Source organism: Hipposideros armiger, unplaced genomic scaffold (assembly GCF_001890085.2).
Source record: "Hipposideros armiger isolate ML-2016 unplaced genomic scaffold, ASM189008v1 scaffold_69, whole genome shotgun sequence".
Classification (NCBI taxonomy): Eukaryota; Metazoa; Chordata; class Mammalia; order Chiroptera; family Hipposideridae; genus Hipposideros; species Hipposideros armiger.
Window position 1 is genome coordinate 1,775,402 of NW_017731419.1, and position 14,066 is coordinate 1,789,467.

At 42.2% G+C, this 14,066-nt stretch overlaps 1 protein-coding gene across 5 annotated transcripts in view; it reads right to left on the reverse strand.

Annotated features, from left to right (window-relative positions):
* Window positions 1–6,857, reverse strand: part of DICER1 (dicer 1, ribonuclease III) — a 72,407-nt gene extending 65,550 nt beyond the window's left edge. For 2 of the 5 annotated variants that reach the window (XM_019642488.1, XM_019642484.1), the window contains exon 1: window positions 5,308–5,391. Coding sequence is in view for 1 of the 5 variants with exons in the window: in XM_019642483.1 (XP_019498028.1) it covers window positions 5,308–5,667 (360 nt within the window). In the remaining 4 variants the exon portion in view is untranslated. Of the gene's footprint in view, window positions 1–5,307 lie in introns of all 5 variants that reach the window. The other 3 variants (XM_019642483.1, XM_019642485.1, XM_019642486.1) reach the window with 3 other exon arrangements.
* Between the last annotated feature and the right edge of the window lie 7,209 nt (window positions 6,858–14,066).

Below are 14,066 nucleotides of genomic sequence, written 5' to 3' on the forward strand. Positions count from 1 at the left end.
TACATCATTTCAAGATCAGTTTTAAAATTGAGATCTTCCTCAAAGAAACTTAATTAATTGAGATCCTCCTCTCATGGTTTGCTGACATTTTCTAACCCCCCCCCCAAAGAATTTCCAAATGTGTTTTTAAAACCCCTACTTTGTTGCATACATTGAGCTGTCACCTAAGAAAGAACCACAACTCTCAGGGTTAGCCTGCTTCAACAATAAGAAAGCCTACAATACCAGTAACGCTCCCAATTTTTATAGCCATTTTCATCTATGAAGTTCTTAAGACTTCTCTTGGTCTGCAATGTTTCTACTCACCTAATCACTTGCCCCCTCATATGAGAAGAACCAGGCAGCATGACTTGTCCAAAATCAAAACAGTAATGATCTTTTTAAGAGCTTAACATACAAGCAATGTTATCCTCTAGAAACCTGTGTTAATTCTAAGCACTTCAAAAGGTAATATAAACGAACTCATTCACTCAACAAATCTGAGCACCTTCTGTATGCCAGGCACTTTTTTACTATATCCCTACTATTCTATAAACTTTAACACAGACATTTAATGTCACCAGAAGCCTCAAAAATCAAAACACTAAAACCAAAATTTAAATCTTTCATGTTTTATTTCTAGTAAGTCTTACTGACATCCACAGACAATGTTTTCTTATGGCATCTTTTTAGTTACATATTTAGAATGTATACCAACTTTACTTATTAAAGGAGGACCAACAAATCATTGATAATTTTAGATGAATAAGAAAGGCATTTTGTACTGGGAACTTATTATAACAAAGGTCTTCTTACATGACTGAAAATTTCATCAGCCAGACCTCAAAAATACAGGTGACCCTCAAAAACTATAGGTCTACTTATAGATGGATTTTTTTTTTCAGTAAAGACCTGTACTGTTTTCCATCCACGGTTGGGAGGCCACAGATGCAAAGGGCCAACAGCATACATTAATCTATGCCATTTTATAGAGGCTCTTGAGCATCCAAGGATTTTGGTATTCGCGGGAGTCCTGGAACGAATCCCCCGCAGACAGCAAGGGACAACCTAATTTTTGGGGTAGTCAAAAGTTACATGCAGATATTTGACTGAGTGGGGGTCAGCGCCACTTAACCTCCACGTTGTCCAAGGGTCAACAGTAGTGCTTTCTCTCTGTATTCATTCATCAAGTATACACCACCACGAAGCAGTCCTACTTTTCAGGCCAACACACATTCCTCAAGACTGGCAGAGAGAATTTGGAAAATCCTAACTACCTATACTATCCAGAAAAAGAGTTAATTTGTGAATGAACTGTCATTTGGCATCTGTCGAAAGCCTGAATGAGACAACTGATATTTCAGGGACACTATCTGAAAGATAAATGAACTAAACTCTACTAAATCAAATCACCAGAACAATGTACACCTATATTATTAAAGCTTTTCTATTATGCCTGAAGCTTTTATCTGCTTTCTCTACAATGGCATGTGAAAAATGTTTCTCTATCATCTGTAAAATGTAAAACATTTTCTCCATATATTGTTAATGTCATTTCATGTAAGAATTCAAATTACTTATTCTTTAGACAAAAGTCTGCTTCTCCTGATTAACTGGTATACGTGTTCCCATTAATCAATGCCAACTATGATTTGTACAGTTTCCTCTTTTGCTTTGACCAATAAATTAAAAAAGAAACAAAACCTTTAGTTACATGCAGATGGCTGAGCTATCCTTCTCCTAAGTTTTTCATCTAATTCCCTCCAGCCCCCTCCACTCAAGCTTTACCATTTTCACAGTCCTTTCAAACACCTATTATTACAAGACCATGTCAAATCCTTTCTCAAAGTTGACAAATAATAAAACATATACATCCAATGGGCTTTTAGAATGAGCTAAACTCTTGAACGTCCAAAAAGCAGAGCACAAGGTAAACAAGATAAATCACCTGGCTCCACTGCTATTTCCACAAGTAAAACACAGACCTTACCAGTATCTTCCTCCAAGCACCCAAAAGACCACACCCAATATAGCTCCATGATGGGTCAACTGAAGGAATTCAGCTTTTTGCATATCCACTTGCCAGACACTAATAAGAACTCATAAAAATGAGACAATCCTGGGCCTCAAGGAGATTAAAGTCCTGTATTGCCATAGAGGGAGCTGTTTGTAGGATAGTATATTTAACTATCTGGAACAGCCCTGAGAAAACTCATCTTGCGATAAAATCTGAGTCTAGTGCTCTGATGATCAAGAAATAATCTGACCACTTCTGGCCATATACCCAAAAGAAGTGAAAGCAGAGACTCAAACAGGTATTTGTACACTTATATTCACAGCAGCATTATTCACAAAGCCAAAGGTAGAAGCAACCCAGGTGTCTACCTATGAATGACCGGATAAATAAAATGTGGCGTATACCTATGCAATGAACTATTCTTCAGCCTTAAAAAGGAAGGAAATCCTGACACATGCTACTGCGTAAATAAACCCTGAATGAATGATCCCTGAAGATGATAAGTACCCAGTCGCAAAAGGACAAATACTATATAATACCACGTATGTGCGGTTCCAAGAGTAGTCTGATTCATAGAAAGAAAAAGTAGAATGCTGGTTGCGTGAGGCTGGGAGGAGGGTGAAATGGGAGGTTGTGTTTAATGGATACAGAGCTTCAGTAAAGGAAGATGAAAACGTTCTGGAGATGGATGATGGCGATGGTTGCAAAACGACGTGTGTACTTAATATCACAAAACTGTATGCTTAAGAATGGTTAAAATAATAAATTTTGTTATGTATAGTTTACCACAAAAAAGGGGAAAAAATCAAATATTCAGACAGAGATCACCTGAACATCTAAGGTTAGACAATTTCATTTATTCAACAAGTGTTAACTAAGGACTTAATTACAGGTTATATAGGTTTTGCCCCAAAAATCCACTTGGGAACAGCAATGCAACGCAACGGAAAGAGCACACATGCAAGGACTCTGAAATGCAACCATGACAATCCTGGCTCTGCCATTTGTAGACTAATAACTTGAGGCAATTATCTCTGAGTCTTAGCTTCCTTGGGTGTAAAACAAGGACAATATCTCAGGGTCACAGTGAGGATTAAAAGAGAATGCATATAAAAGCAACAGGAACATCTTGGCACATAAGGAGGCACCTCTTATTAATAAATGCTCCCCTTCTCTCTTTTGCCACAAGTAATGACCACAGACAGGATGTTAAGGTCACAAGTGAGAGAATGTGAAATATCTACTTTCTCAAATGAAACACGCATCTCACATGTCAGACGGTGGCAGGCAATAAATGTCTCAATGCCATAAAAGTCATCCTTCCTAGAAGGTGGCACTACACTAAAACTACTACCCACTATATAGCACCACAAAATCACTATCAAATAAGATCATGAGCCACATCAAAATGAAACGTCTTCTAAAACCAAGACAATAAAATTCAGCAATGGCAAAACAACCTCACTATACAATTTATACACAGAGCCACAAGCATTATACACAAGACAGAACTTAATTAACCTTTAATGATGAGATAGTAGTATTAAAAAGTAGAGCAAGCCCTTACTAAAATAATTGCAGGAAAATAAAGACTGTTCTCCCCAAATTAAATTTAACTAATATTGGGTTGTCGGAAAAGTCATAATGTATTTTTTCTGTTTTTCATTGCAAAAATGCGTCATGAATTTTTCAACAACCCAATACATCTTTTCTTAAAATGGTATTTTGATGCCATGAATAAATCTGTAAACCAACATTACCATTTAAGTATGTACAGTGACATATTAAAAGTAATCTTTAGTGTTTCTAATCTATAGACAGAGTAAGTTTTATAAAATATGGCCTAAGATGAAGTTTTGAAAATAACTGTGTGTGTGTATAGATATAGCATATATAACATATAATATACATGTGCCACAGGTAGCTGTTTTAAAGACAACACTTGGCAAAATAAACTGATTATTCCAGAACCTAGTTCCTAAAGATATTAGTGAATACTAAAATTATTATTCACTAGTGGCCTCATCGAGAATTCTGTACCATCATCCATTCTGGAGCAAATTATTGGAGCTCTTGGCAAGACACGGTTTTTCATTTAGAAAATTTAATGTTTATACCAACAGTTTTCAATTTAGTTAAGCTTTTATTAAAGCACATTTAAAAATACGTATTTTTTCCAAGTCACTTAACTCCTTATTTCTGTCCTTTTCCAGTCACTGAGTTGCTGCACTTGAAAACTAAAGCAACACGAAGACAACTGAAACTCAGAACTGGAAAAATTCAGAAAATTCAAAGCACCTCAAAAAGCACAGGCTTTAAAGTAATACTCTTTAATTAGGCGAATGTTTTTAAACCGCGCTAGTCATAAGAACACTTAGACTTATACGGATCAGTAACGCGTCCCTTTTAAGCACGACGTTCTTCACAAAAGCACCGACTGAATACTATGGAGCAGGCGCTCCCCACTCATCTCTGTTTTTGCAAATCTTCAGGCTATTAAAGATACACTAAATGGTGTGTTAGCTCTGTACTGCAGGCAAAGCCATCCGGGCAGCTCAGCTTTTCCAGATAATCTACATAAATCTGATGTGCTAACTTAAAACATACACTGATTTCCCAAAGATCAAAAACGCTTAAGAAAAAAACCCTTTGCAGGGTCCAGACGTTCTGGCACAAAAACATCGGAGGGAAGGGGTGGAAAGATGGCTTCGGCCACCCGCCCCCTGGGACCCAGACCTGGTCACCTGCCAATAAACACGAACAATCCTCCCAGTCCTCCCCGGGCTGGCCCCGAAGGCTCGCGCTTTCCTGCCGGCACCGGCAGCCCGGCTTCCTCCGCTCCCGGCTCTTTCGAAGGGGTCCACTGAGGCCCAGCGCAGTGACCCCCCACCACCGCAGGTCCCCAGGATGCTCCCGAGGCGCCGCTGCTGATTCCGCACCACTCCGTGCGCTTAACCAGACCTGTCAAACCCCTGGGGCAGGACCGAGCGGTGGGGACGCGCTCCCCTCCGCGTGTGGAGGCGGCCGCGTCCCCATCCAGTGCGGGAGCGACCGCACAAAGTCCCTCCAAAGCGGCGAATCGGGAGGGGCGCCAGGGTCCAGGGAGGCGCACAGCCCCGCAGGCCGCGCCGCCCGGGACCAGGCGAGGCCGCGCCATCTGCTCGCGCCGTCTGCCCCCCCCGCGGGCCAGGCCGGAACGCGGGCCCAGGGCCGGGACGCCCACGCGGGCCCGAGTACGGAGGTGGGCGCGGGGCCGGGTGGAGCCGCTCCCCGCCCCGGACACAAAGCGGCTCTGCGGAAGCCCGCCTCACCTGCAGGACGGGGCGCCGCGGGCCTTCGAGAACCATCGGACCCCGTTCCGGCGCGCGCGTCACAGCCCAGGCCTCCCGGTGCCGCCCGGCGCCGCCGCCGCCGCCGCCATTTCCTCCCGCTCGCCGTCGCCTCGTCCCCGCTGTCAGGTTACTCCATTCACCTGGGCCTAGAGCAGCCTGCGCCGCGCCGCGCCTCCGCCTCGACCCCTCCCGCCGGCGCCTGCGGAGACTGCGCAGCGCCCGGCTCGCCCGCAGCCCTCGCACGGCCCGCGGCAACGGCGCACCGCGGCTTGCAGAATCCCACCGGCGCCCGCGCCGCCCCCTCCGCGCCCCCACTCTCCGCTCGTCCCGCACCGGCATGAGAGGGAGCCTGTGATTGGACAGAGCGCGGCGGTGAAAGGTTAATCCCGGCCCCCTAGCCACTCAGGAGCCAGGAGACAGCGGACGCGGCGGCGCAGGCCAAGGCGGTGTTTGCGGCCCAGCTCTTGGACGGGATCCCGGCGTTCGACCGCCGCGGCCCCGCGCCTCGGCGACCCTCGCGGCCCCGCGCGCCGAGGCCCCGCGCGCCGAGGCTGCGGACGCTCGCTTAACTTGGCAGAACCTCCCGGCTCTTGGAATTTGCCCGCCTCCATTGTTGCCCTCTCTGGCACCCACCGCCCTCTAAACGTGGCCCTACCCCACGGCCGTAATTGTTCTCTGGAGGGCTCAGCGTCCGTTTTCCACTTCCCTCCCATGTTTAAAGGACCTTCCCACTCGCCTGCTTTTGCTCCGCATCAGTGGTGCAGGGCCCAGCGCATGTGGGGAGACCACGGACCCCACCTCCTTCCGCACACCCGGAACTGGGACCACCAGATACTGGGATGGGGGACAGGGGCTCCACTTATGTAAATTGGTCATTTGCATAGATTGCAACCTTGTACCGTACCTTGTAGCGGTGAATTAAAAATATGGAGGCCAAGTAAGTGGCTGGCTTAAAGAAAACCCTATTAATTTATGCCAAAATGTAGACATCTCTTCTAAAGGACCCACCGGACAGGTTTATTCCAGAGGAGGTATGACAATAGCAACCATGCTTCTGCTCTCAAGAGTTAGCTCTCAGCACCTACTACGCGCTAGACACTGTCTAGGGCTGCGCTGTTCAACACAGCGGCCACCAGCCCTGTGTAGCTATTGAGCCCTTAAAATATGGCCCTTCTCAATTGAGATGTGCTAGTCGACCGCAGATGTAGGTCTTCTTTACCAGAAAAGAATGTAAAACATCTACTAATTTATTGGTTGCATGTTGAAGTGGTAATATTTTTGATATATTGGAGTAAATATTAGTTTCATTTGTTTCTTTTTATTTTTTTAAATGTGAGTGCTGGATGAATTTTAATGTTTCATGTGGTTTGCATTATATTACTATTGGACAGGCTGGTGTAAGTAAGCTTGTGATCTTTATGTGGACCCCTGTGAGGTAGGTGCTGTAATTGCTACCCCCAACACACACACACTATTAAAACGAAAAATAACCTCCAGCGAGTAAACTTCTAATAAATGAACAACTGAGATTTGAATCCAGGTATTCTGTTTTTGAAGCTGGTGTGCTCAGTCACTACTGCGCTCAAATTTTGATCATATGTTTACTGTAAACTGGCTTGAGGGTTTCCCTTAAACATGGAATACTCATGGGTAAAATGAGGAAATAGAATGCTCTTGGCAGACTTCCATTAAAAAAAATGTTTCTTATATTGCAAGCACAGTGGGCAATAGACCTCCCCAGTAATATAGGGAAAGGCTTTGGGGAGATAATCCTTTATGAGAGGCTAGCATCTCAGGATGGGAACAGGTCCTGGGGTCCGCTAGCAGTGGGAATTTGTGGGCCGGTAACACTTTCAGCCCCTCCTGCTGTCCTCCCAATCTGTCAAAACTAGCTGGGCTTCTCCATCCACAGGTTTGTCTGATTTTCATCAATTTGAGCTTATGTTTTTAAAATAAGAAATATATATACATATATATGGTGCATTATATATATATATATTTATTTTTAGAAAGTAGGCATTAAAAGGTATACAGTAAAAATTCTCTCTCCTCTGATACCTGTCCCCATGTCAAAACATGTAACCACTATTTTTTGCTCATTCTTCTAGAGAAATTCTTTTTTTTTAATCTTTTTAAAATTAAATTTATTGGGGTGATGTTAGTAAAATTATGTAGGTTTCAAGTGTATATTTCTATAATATATCACCATGTATTTGATTCCCCTTTTCCTCTTCTACCACCCCTCTCCCCATGAAATATTTGTATCTTAATAGAATATTTTAATATAAATTTACTATTTGAATTACCTAAATGGCTTTCTTATAATAACTTTTTAAAAAGAAAAATAAACATTAAAATTATCTAGGAAATAAAAGGAATAAATATTCTAATCATCCATGCTCCCATAGTTAGGGTAATTAAACATTTGATTTACTACTAAGTCAACATAACTGAATAGAAAGTCAAAACTGATCTTGGTTTTAGAAAAAAATATATATATAAGACAGGTTGTATCATTTGTTTAGTGAGAATAAGGAGGCTTGCTTATTCAATAATTGTTATTGGGACATTTGAATGCTATTAAAAGATAAAAAGCAAGCACAGAAAATATTGGAAAGAAATGTATCAAATGCCATTATTATATGTAGAGCTCTTGTGAATTTATAAGGAAAATATTTAAATATTAATAGAAAAATTACTAAAGGACCTGAGGAAAGAAAATTCACATACCCAGAAATACAAATCAGAGAAATTCTTTATGCATGTATAAGCCAAGAGGTTTCTCAATTTATAAAAATAGTGGCATGCCATACACATTTACTCTACCTTGCTTTTTATTATATATCAAGAAGATACGTGTATAGCAATATACACAGAGCTCCTTACCTTTTTTTTCAATTTCCATAACATTTTATTGCAGGGCTATGCCATAATTTATTTAACTAATTCTCTATGGATGGATAGTTAGACCTCCAGTCTTTTGCAATTAAACATTGATCCATTTAGAACTGATTCAGTACATGGGATGTGGTACGAATCGAAATTTTTTTTTTCCAGGTGGCTACACAGTTTGCTATTTATTGGCCATTAGTTGAAGAGTTCATTTCCAGACTCTATTTTGTTCCCTCAGTGTATCCATCCTCCAGTTGCTGGGTTTATTTTAAATCTAGAGACATAAAATCTTGTAAGAGATAGTGTTTCATACTTTGTTTAGATCACTAGAAATTTTAGAGCTAATATTTCAGCCCCACTTAAGCAACAGTACAGTTCCATGTGGTATGCATTTTCTGTGGGCTAATTTTTATTTTCCCTTTGCCCTGATTCCACAATTTGTTTTATTTTTTGTAGAACAAGCCAGGATATAAATATACCTTTCTTTAAGACTCTCTGTTTGCAAGTAACAGAAACCAATCTTAACCAAAAGGGAAGAATTTATCATAAGTATGTAGGAGTTGCTCACAAAAGCTAAGAGTAGGAATACAGCTACATTGTAGCTAGAACCTAGAACCAGTAACTGAAAAGCTTCCAGGAACCCAAAAGGTACTCTCTGTGTCCCTCTGTGGTATTTTTCCTATGTATCTGCTTCATCTGTGTATCTCTCTCTACTAACTTGTTCTCTCTGCTTTTCTATTGACACAGAAGAATATACACCCCATATTGATCTAGGAAGTCAGGCCAGTGTTGGGGTGTGAGCCCAGAGAAGGAAGGTAGGACGGCCATCCTGTAAAGTCAGGTGGCTGATTATACACAGGGGGACTACACGAAGGAAAAACTGTATTGAGGATAATAGCAGCCAGCTTCCTCACTTTTAGAGAAGGGGTTACAAATACAGAAAGAAGAAAAGCAAGAAATCTTGTGTGATTGGATGGGAATTAGAGGTGTTGATGTGAATTCAAGGTTTTTCAATATATATAGCTATAAAATAAATACAAATGTAACAGTATCATGTAGATGAGCCTGTAACATCTTGTGCCAGAGAGTATGAAAATGCTCAAAGAATGATGAAGACATTTCAAAAAGACGAAGCAGTCATCTTGAAGGGGTTCCTGCTGGCCAAATCTGGGACAACTTTTGAGCATCAAAATAAATTATGATAATAGGAAAATATATCCCCCTGGATATATCCATGAATCCACACTGACTATTTTTAATGAATAAATAAATGGAAAGAAGAGACAGCTTTTCTTTGAGTAGAAAGCAACTAATAAATTTGGAAGAAATAATGGAATTAGAAAAATCACCATTTGGCAATCATTGGCCAAGAAATATCAATGTTTCTTAAATCTAATGGGTAAAAGTTGGTCAAGGCATGAGATGTTAACATAGGTTCAAAGCATCTCTCCATAAAATTCTTATTTAAAAAATGAGCCCTTTACCAAAGAGAAGCTAGCAGACACACCACCTTACTCAACTATTCAAAGTTAACTGTCATGCAAGGGGTCACAGACCGCCCTCGCTTTTCCCCTTAGGCCACATGGTGCAGCTATAATGTGGGATTTATTGGGGAAACTTACATGCAGAGAAGTGGCAGAGTGAACACTGTCCCTTTAACTTTCATTATTACACTGCATGGGCCAAGCACAGCTCTTGTATACACCAGGGCCAAGGTTCCAGCAAGACAAGGCCTGCCTCTGCCAGCAGCCAGGTAGGTGTACAACGGCAGAGCCAGAGCCCAAGACAGAAGTGGGCCCCGTCCCCACACTGCATTACATATTTATATGTTGGCCTAATTGGGGGTAGAGAAGTCCTAGTTTCTCTAAATACTAAGAACTACATCAAGGGAACTGCTATGATGGTAGATGCATATGGATGGATATTGGGCCACAAAAGAAGGGGAGCCTAATTTAGTCCATGGGGTCAAGGAAGTTCTTCCTAAGCAAGGAACCTATGTAAGCTGAGACCTAAAGTACTAGTGACCACATAAAGGGTGGGGGACTTTCAGGTAGAAGGCACAGGATGCCCAAAGCCCAGAGGTAAGGAGGTGTGGCTCATTCAAGAAACTCAAAGAAGCCCAATATTGACCCAATCACAGAGCAAGGTATGAGAAGATGGGAAAATGACATCAGAACAGAAAGAACTTGTGTATCATGTTAAGGATTTGCTGTTTCATCTCAGAGACGGAGAAGCCATACAAAGGTTGTTAAGCAAAAGGTAATGTGACCAGATACACATTTTTAAAAGTGAACTCCAGCCCGTGAGGAGAAGAGCAAAATGAAAGTGTTCATTTGCAATACAGTAAAAGAGAAGGTGGCTTTGACAAGGATTGTCAATGGGAGAGAGATGTAGGGAATTTAGATATATTAAGGGGGTAAAAACGTGACTGTTTTACTCGTCTTTTTTAGTTCCAGTTTCAAGGCCACCAAGACTATTTTCTAGAAAGTAGAAGGTGCAGTTAGTGTAGAACATTGTCAGACATCAGAGTTTTGTGATCTGACCGATGGATCTTATTAAACGTGATTAAGATTAGGCACCTTTACCACAGGGCAAAACTTCTTTTGTTGTTATTTTGCTCTGTTGGTAACAAAATATTAAAGCAGCTAACCGTGAATCTTAATCTTCTCAAATAGCATTTTCAGTTAGAATAAAATGAAGGAAAAAAAATATGCCAGGCACATTCAGTACCTTTTTCAGTGTCCCAGATTATATCATGCCTCTCTTGAGACTTGAGTAAAATTGATTCAATATTTCGTGGCATCTCCTTTTTGGGGGTGACTTTTAATTCAATCATGTCTTTTTCCCTCACATCAGTACTGAATCCCTGAGGCTTGTTTAATTTAGAACTAAAGAACCCTGACCTTCAAACAATTCGGTACTTTACGAGGGAAAGTTATCTAAAATTACTTTCTGCTTTTCCCAGTTACCTGAACAGCTCTCCTATGGAGTTTCAGTATCTTTTCACTCCTACAGGGGAAAATAAAACAACAGGAAGAGTACAGCCATGTAGTAAGCATATCAGTGTCACAGTATTTGACTGACTTTTCCCCCCAATTAGAATAAACCAAATTTCCCATAACTTAGCATCAGCTCTTTATCACTTGGAAAAAGAAACAGTGTAACCTTAATTTGTATTGAATTGTTACTCAGTAAACAATATTCAGGCTGCATTAGTACTTATGCTAAACAAATTTCTAAAGAAACTTGGAAGTAACAAAATCAAGTTTGCCCACATTTTTTTTAAATGCAGTTAAACAGAACTATAGACTTATAAATTGGTTTTCGATAGCTTTATCATCCATTCCTTCTCTCTTCGCTACATTCACCAACCCATTTTCCTAGACAAATGAAACTTCTTATTTTTTTTTTTAGGTCTCACCCAGTAGATATCCTTCTATCCAATTCTCTTCCCCATGTTACATGAGGCAAGTAAACCAGAATAAGGCAACTGCAGGGTAGCTCCCTGCTGTGGTCTGAATGTTCGTGTCCTCTTGCTACCCCCTCAATTTCTGTTGAAAATATATTGAAATCCCAAGGTGATGGTGTTAGGCGGTCGGGCTTTAGGGCAGCTGAAGTGCTCCTGAAGGGGATTAATGCTCTTTCTTCCTTTTTTTTTTAAAGATTTTATTAGGGTATTGGGGGAGGGGAACTGCATTGGGGAATTGGGGAAGTGGAACAGACAAGTTGCTGTCCTTTTGTTCTTTAGTCTAATTGTGGGGGACACCGCTTCAATGGCCCATGTTAGTATTGTGATCATTGCGCTCTTCCCGGGTGAAGCAGTTGGTCACCGGCCATTGGACGGCCTCTCATGGTGGTTCACGGCAGCTCTCACCAGCTGCCGGCTGCTCACAGTAGCTCACAGCAGCCCAGCTCCAGGTCGAGCTGTTGTTCACAATCTTAGCTGTAGAGGGCACAGCCTCATTGGCTCATGTGGGAACTGAATCAGCTGTCCTGCTGCTCAGAGCTCATGCTCCCAAGCCAACTCTTAACCAACGCGCCACTCAGCCGGCCCCTTCCTTTTTCTTTATAAACATAAGAATATAGATATTTTTTACTTAAACTATACCAGGAAGATACCAAATTTCAAGATAATGCTATCATACCGCCCAAAACAATAGAAACTTTATTTTCTATTTTTCAGATGGTTCTAATTGTAGGCTCTGTTGTACCATGCTTATCTCTGCTTTAAAGATTTTAACGCTAGTGGGGACCAGTTTGGGGAGAAAATATGAAATAGGCTAACACTCAAGGGGCTGGCAGAGCAACAAGACAGAAAGAACCTGGGCCTGGACAACACGGACCTCCTGCCTGCCTCTGGACTGTCACATAAGAGAGAAATGAAATACAGCTATTGTCTTTTTGGGTTTCTTTGTTGCAGCAGCTTAGACCAATAACAACATTCCCAAATCTCTCCCCAGCCAGGGAAGGAAGGCACCCGGTCTCCACATCCCAGGAGTCTGATCAAATTGCTTCTTTCAGATTCTGATGACAGCTCATGGCGCAGGTGCTCACCTGTGAATAGATGTATAATCTATATTTTTCCACCAGCTTTTCACACTGTGTGCCTTTGCCAGAGCCAGAAGTCAGAAAAGAAGTCCGTATCAGACATGCATCCCAAGGGGTGCCTGTTGCCTCATTTTTGACTATGGTCATCATGGTGGGCAAGGCTCAGGGCTTCATTCACTAAGCACGTATTGAGCACTTACAATTTACCAGAAGCTGCGTTGGGAGATGTGGAGAGAATGGAGAATGGGATATAGTCCTTGTCCTCAGAGAGCTTACTGTCCATGGAGTGGGGCAGGTGTTACAGGCAGTTACTGTAGGTGGTCTAGTGGGGAGGAGTTCAGGCTGCTACAGGGACATGGGGGAGGGGGCGCAGGACTCCCTATTGGTAGAGATGCAAGACAGAAGCAAGTTTTCTGGGGAACTGAACCCGCTCATTGTGCAAAGCACTGACCACAGTGCCTCGTACATGCTACGTGCTCAGCAAATGCTAGCTGTTAACTTTTTAAATAAATTGTTTTCATTTTCAAAGAATCACCAACTTACCGAAGACTTATAGGTAGCGTACAAAAGACTTTCTGGAACAGTTGAGAATAAGGGGTCCCGGAGAGGTTACTTGCCCCTTCTGCCATGAGAGGACACAGCGAGACGTCAGCAGTCTGCCACCTAAGGGGGTCCTTCACCAGACCCTGACCACGCGGACATCCTGACTTTGGACTTCCAACCTCCAGAACTGTGAGAAATAAATTTCTTTTATTAATGCCAGTCTGTAGTATTTTGTTATAGCAGCCCAGACAGACTAAGACACTCTCTATGATCCAAGATCAAGGTGTCGGCAAAGCTTGGTTTCTTCTGAGGCCTTTCCCCTTGGCTTACAGATGGCCGCCTTCTCCCTGTGTTTTCACGTGGTCTTTCCTCTGTGCAGCCACATCCCTCCTGTCTCTTTCTGTGTGTCCAAATCTCCTCTTCTTGTAAAGCCACCAGTCATATTGGATTAGGACCCACCCACATTTACCCATTTTGCCTTAATCAGCTCTTTAAAAGCCCTATCTCCAAATACAGTCATCTTCTAAAGTACTAGAAGTTAGGGATTCAACATATGAATTTTGCAAAGACACAGTCCAGCCCATAACACCATACAGTGCTTCTGCCATCAGAATAGGGTCACAGGATGCATGTAACTGATCCCAGGATATCATACCAATCTCAACACTGGTAGGAGCCACCTCCCTCATTTGTTCACTGTCCAATGAGGACCTTCCCTCTTACCTAACAATTCAAAGGAGAAAAAAAAAGGCCAT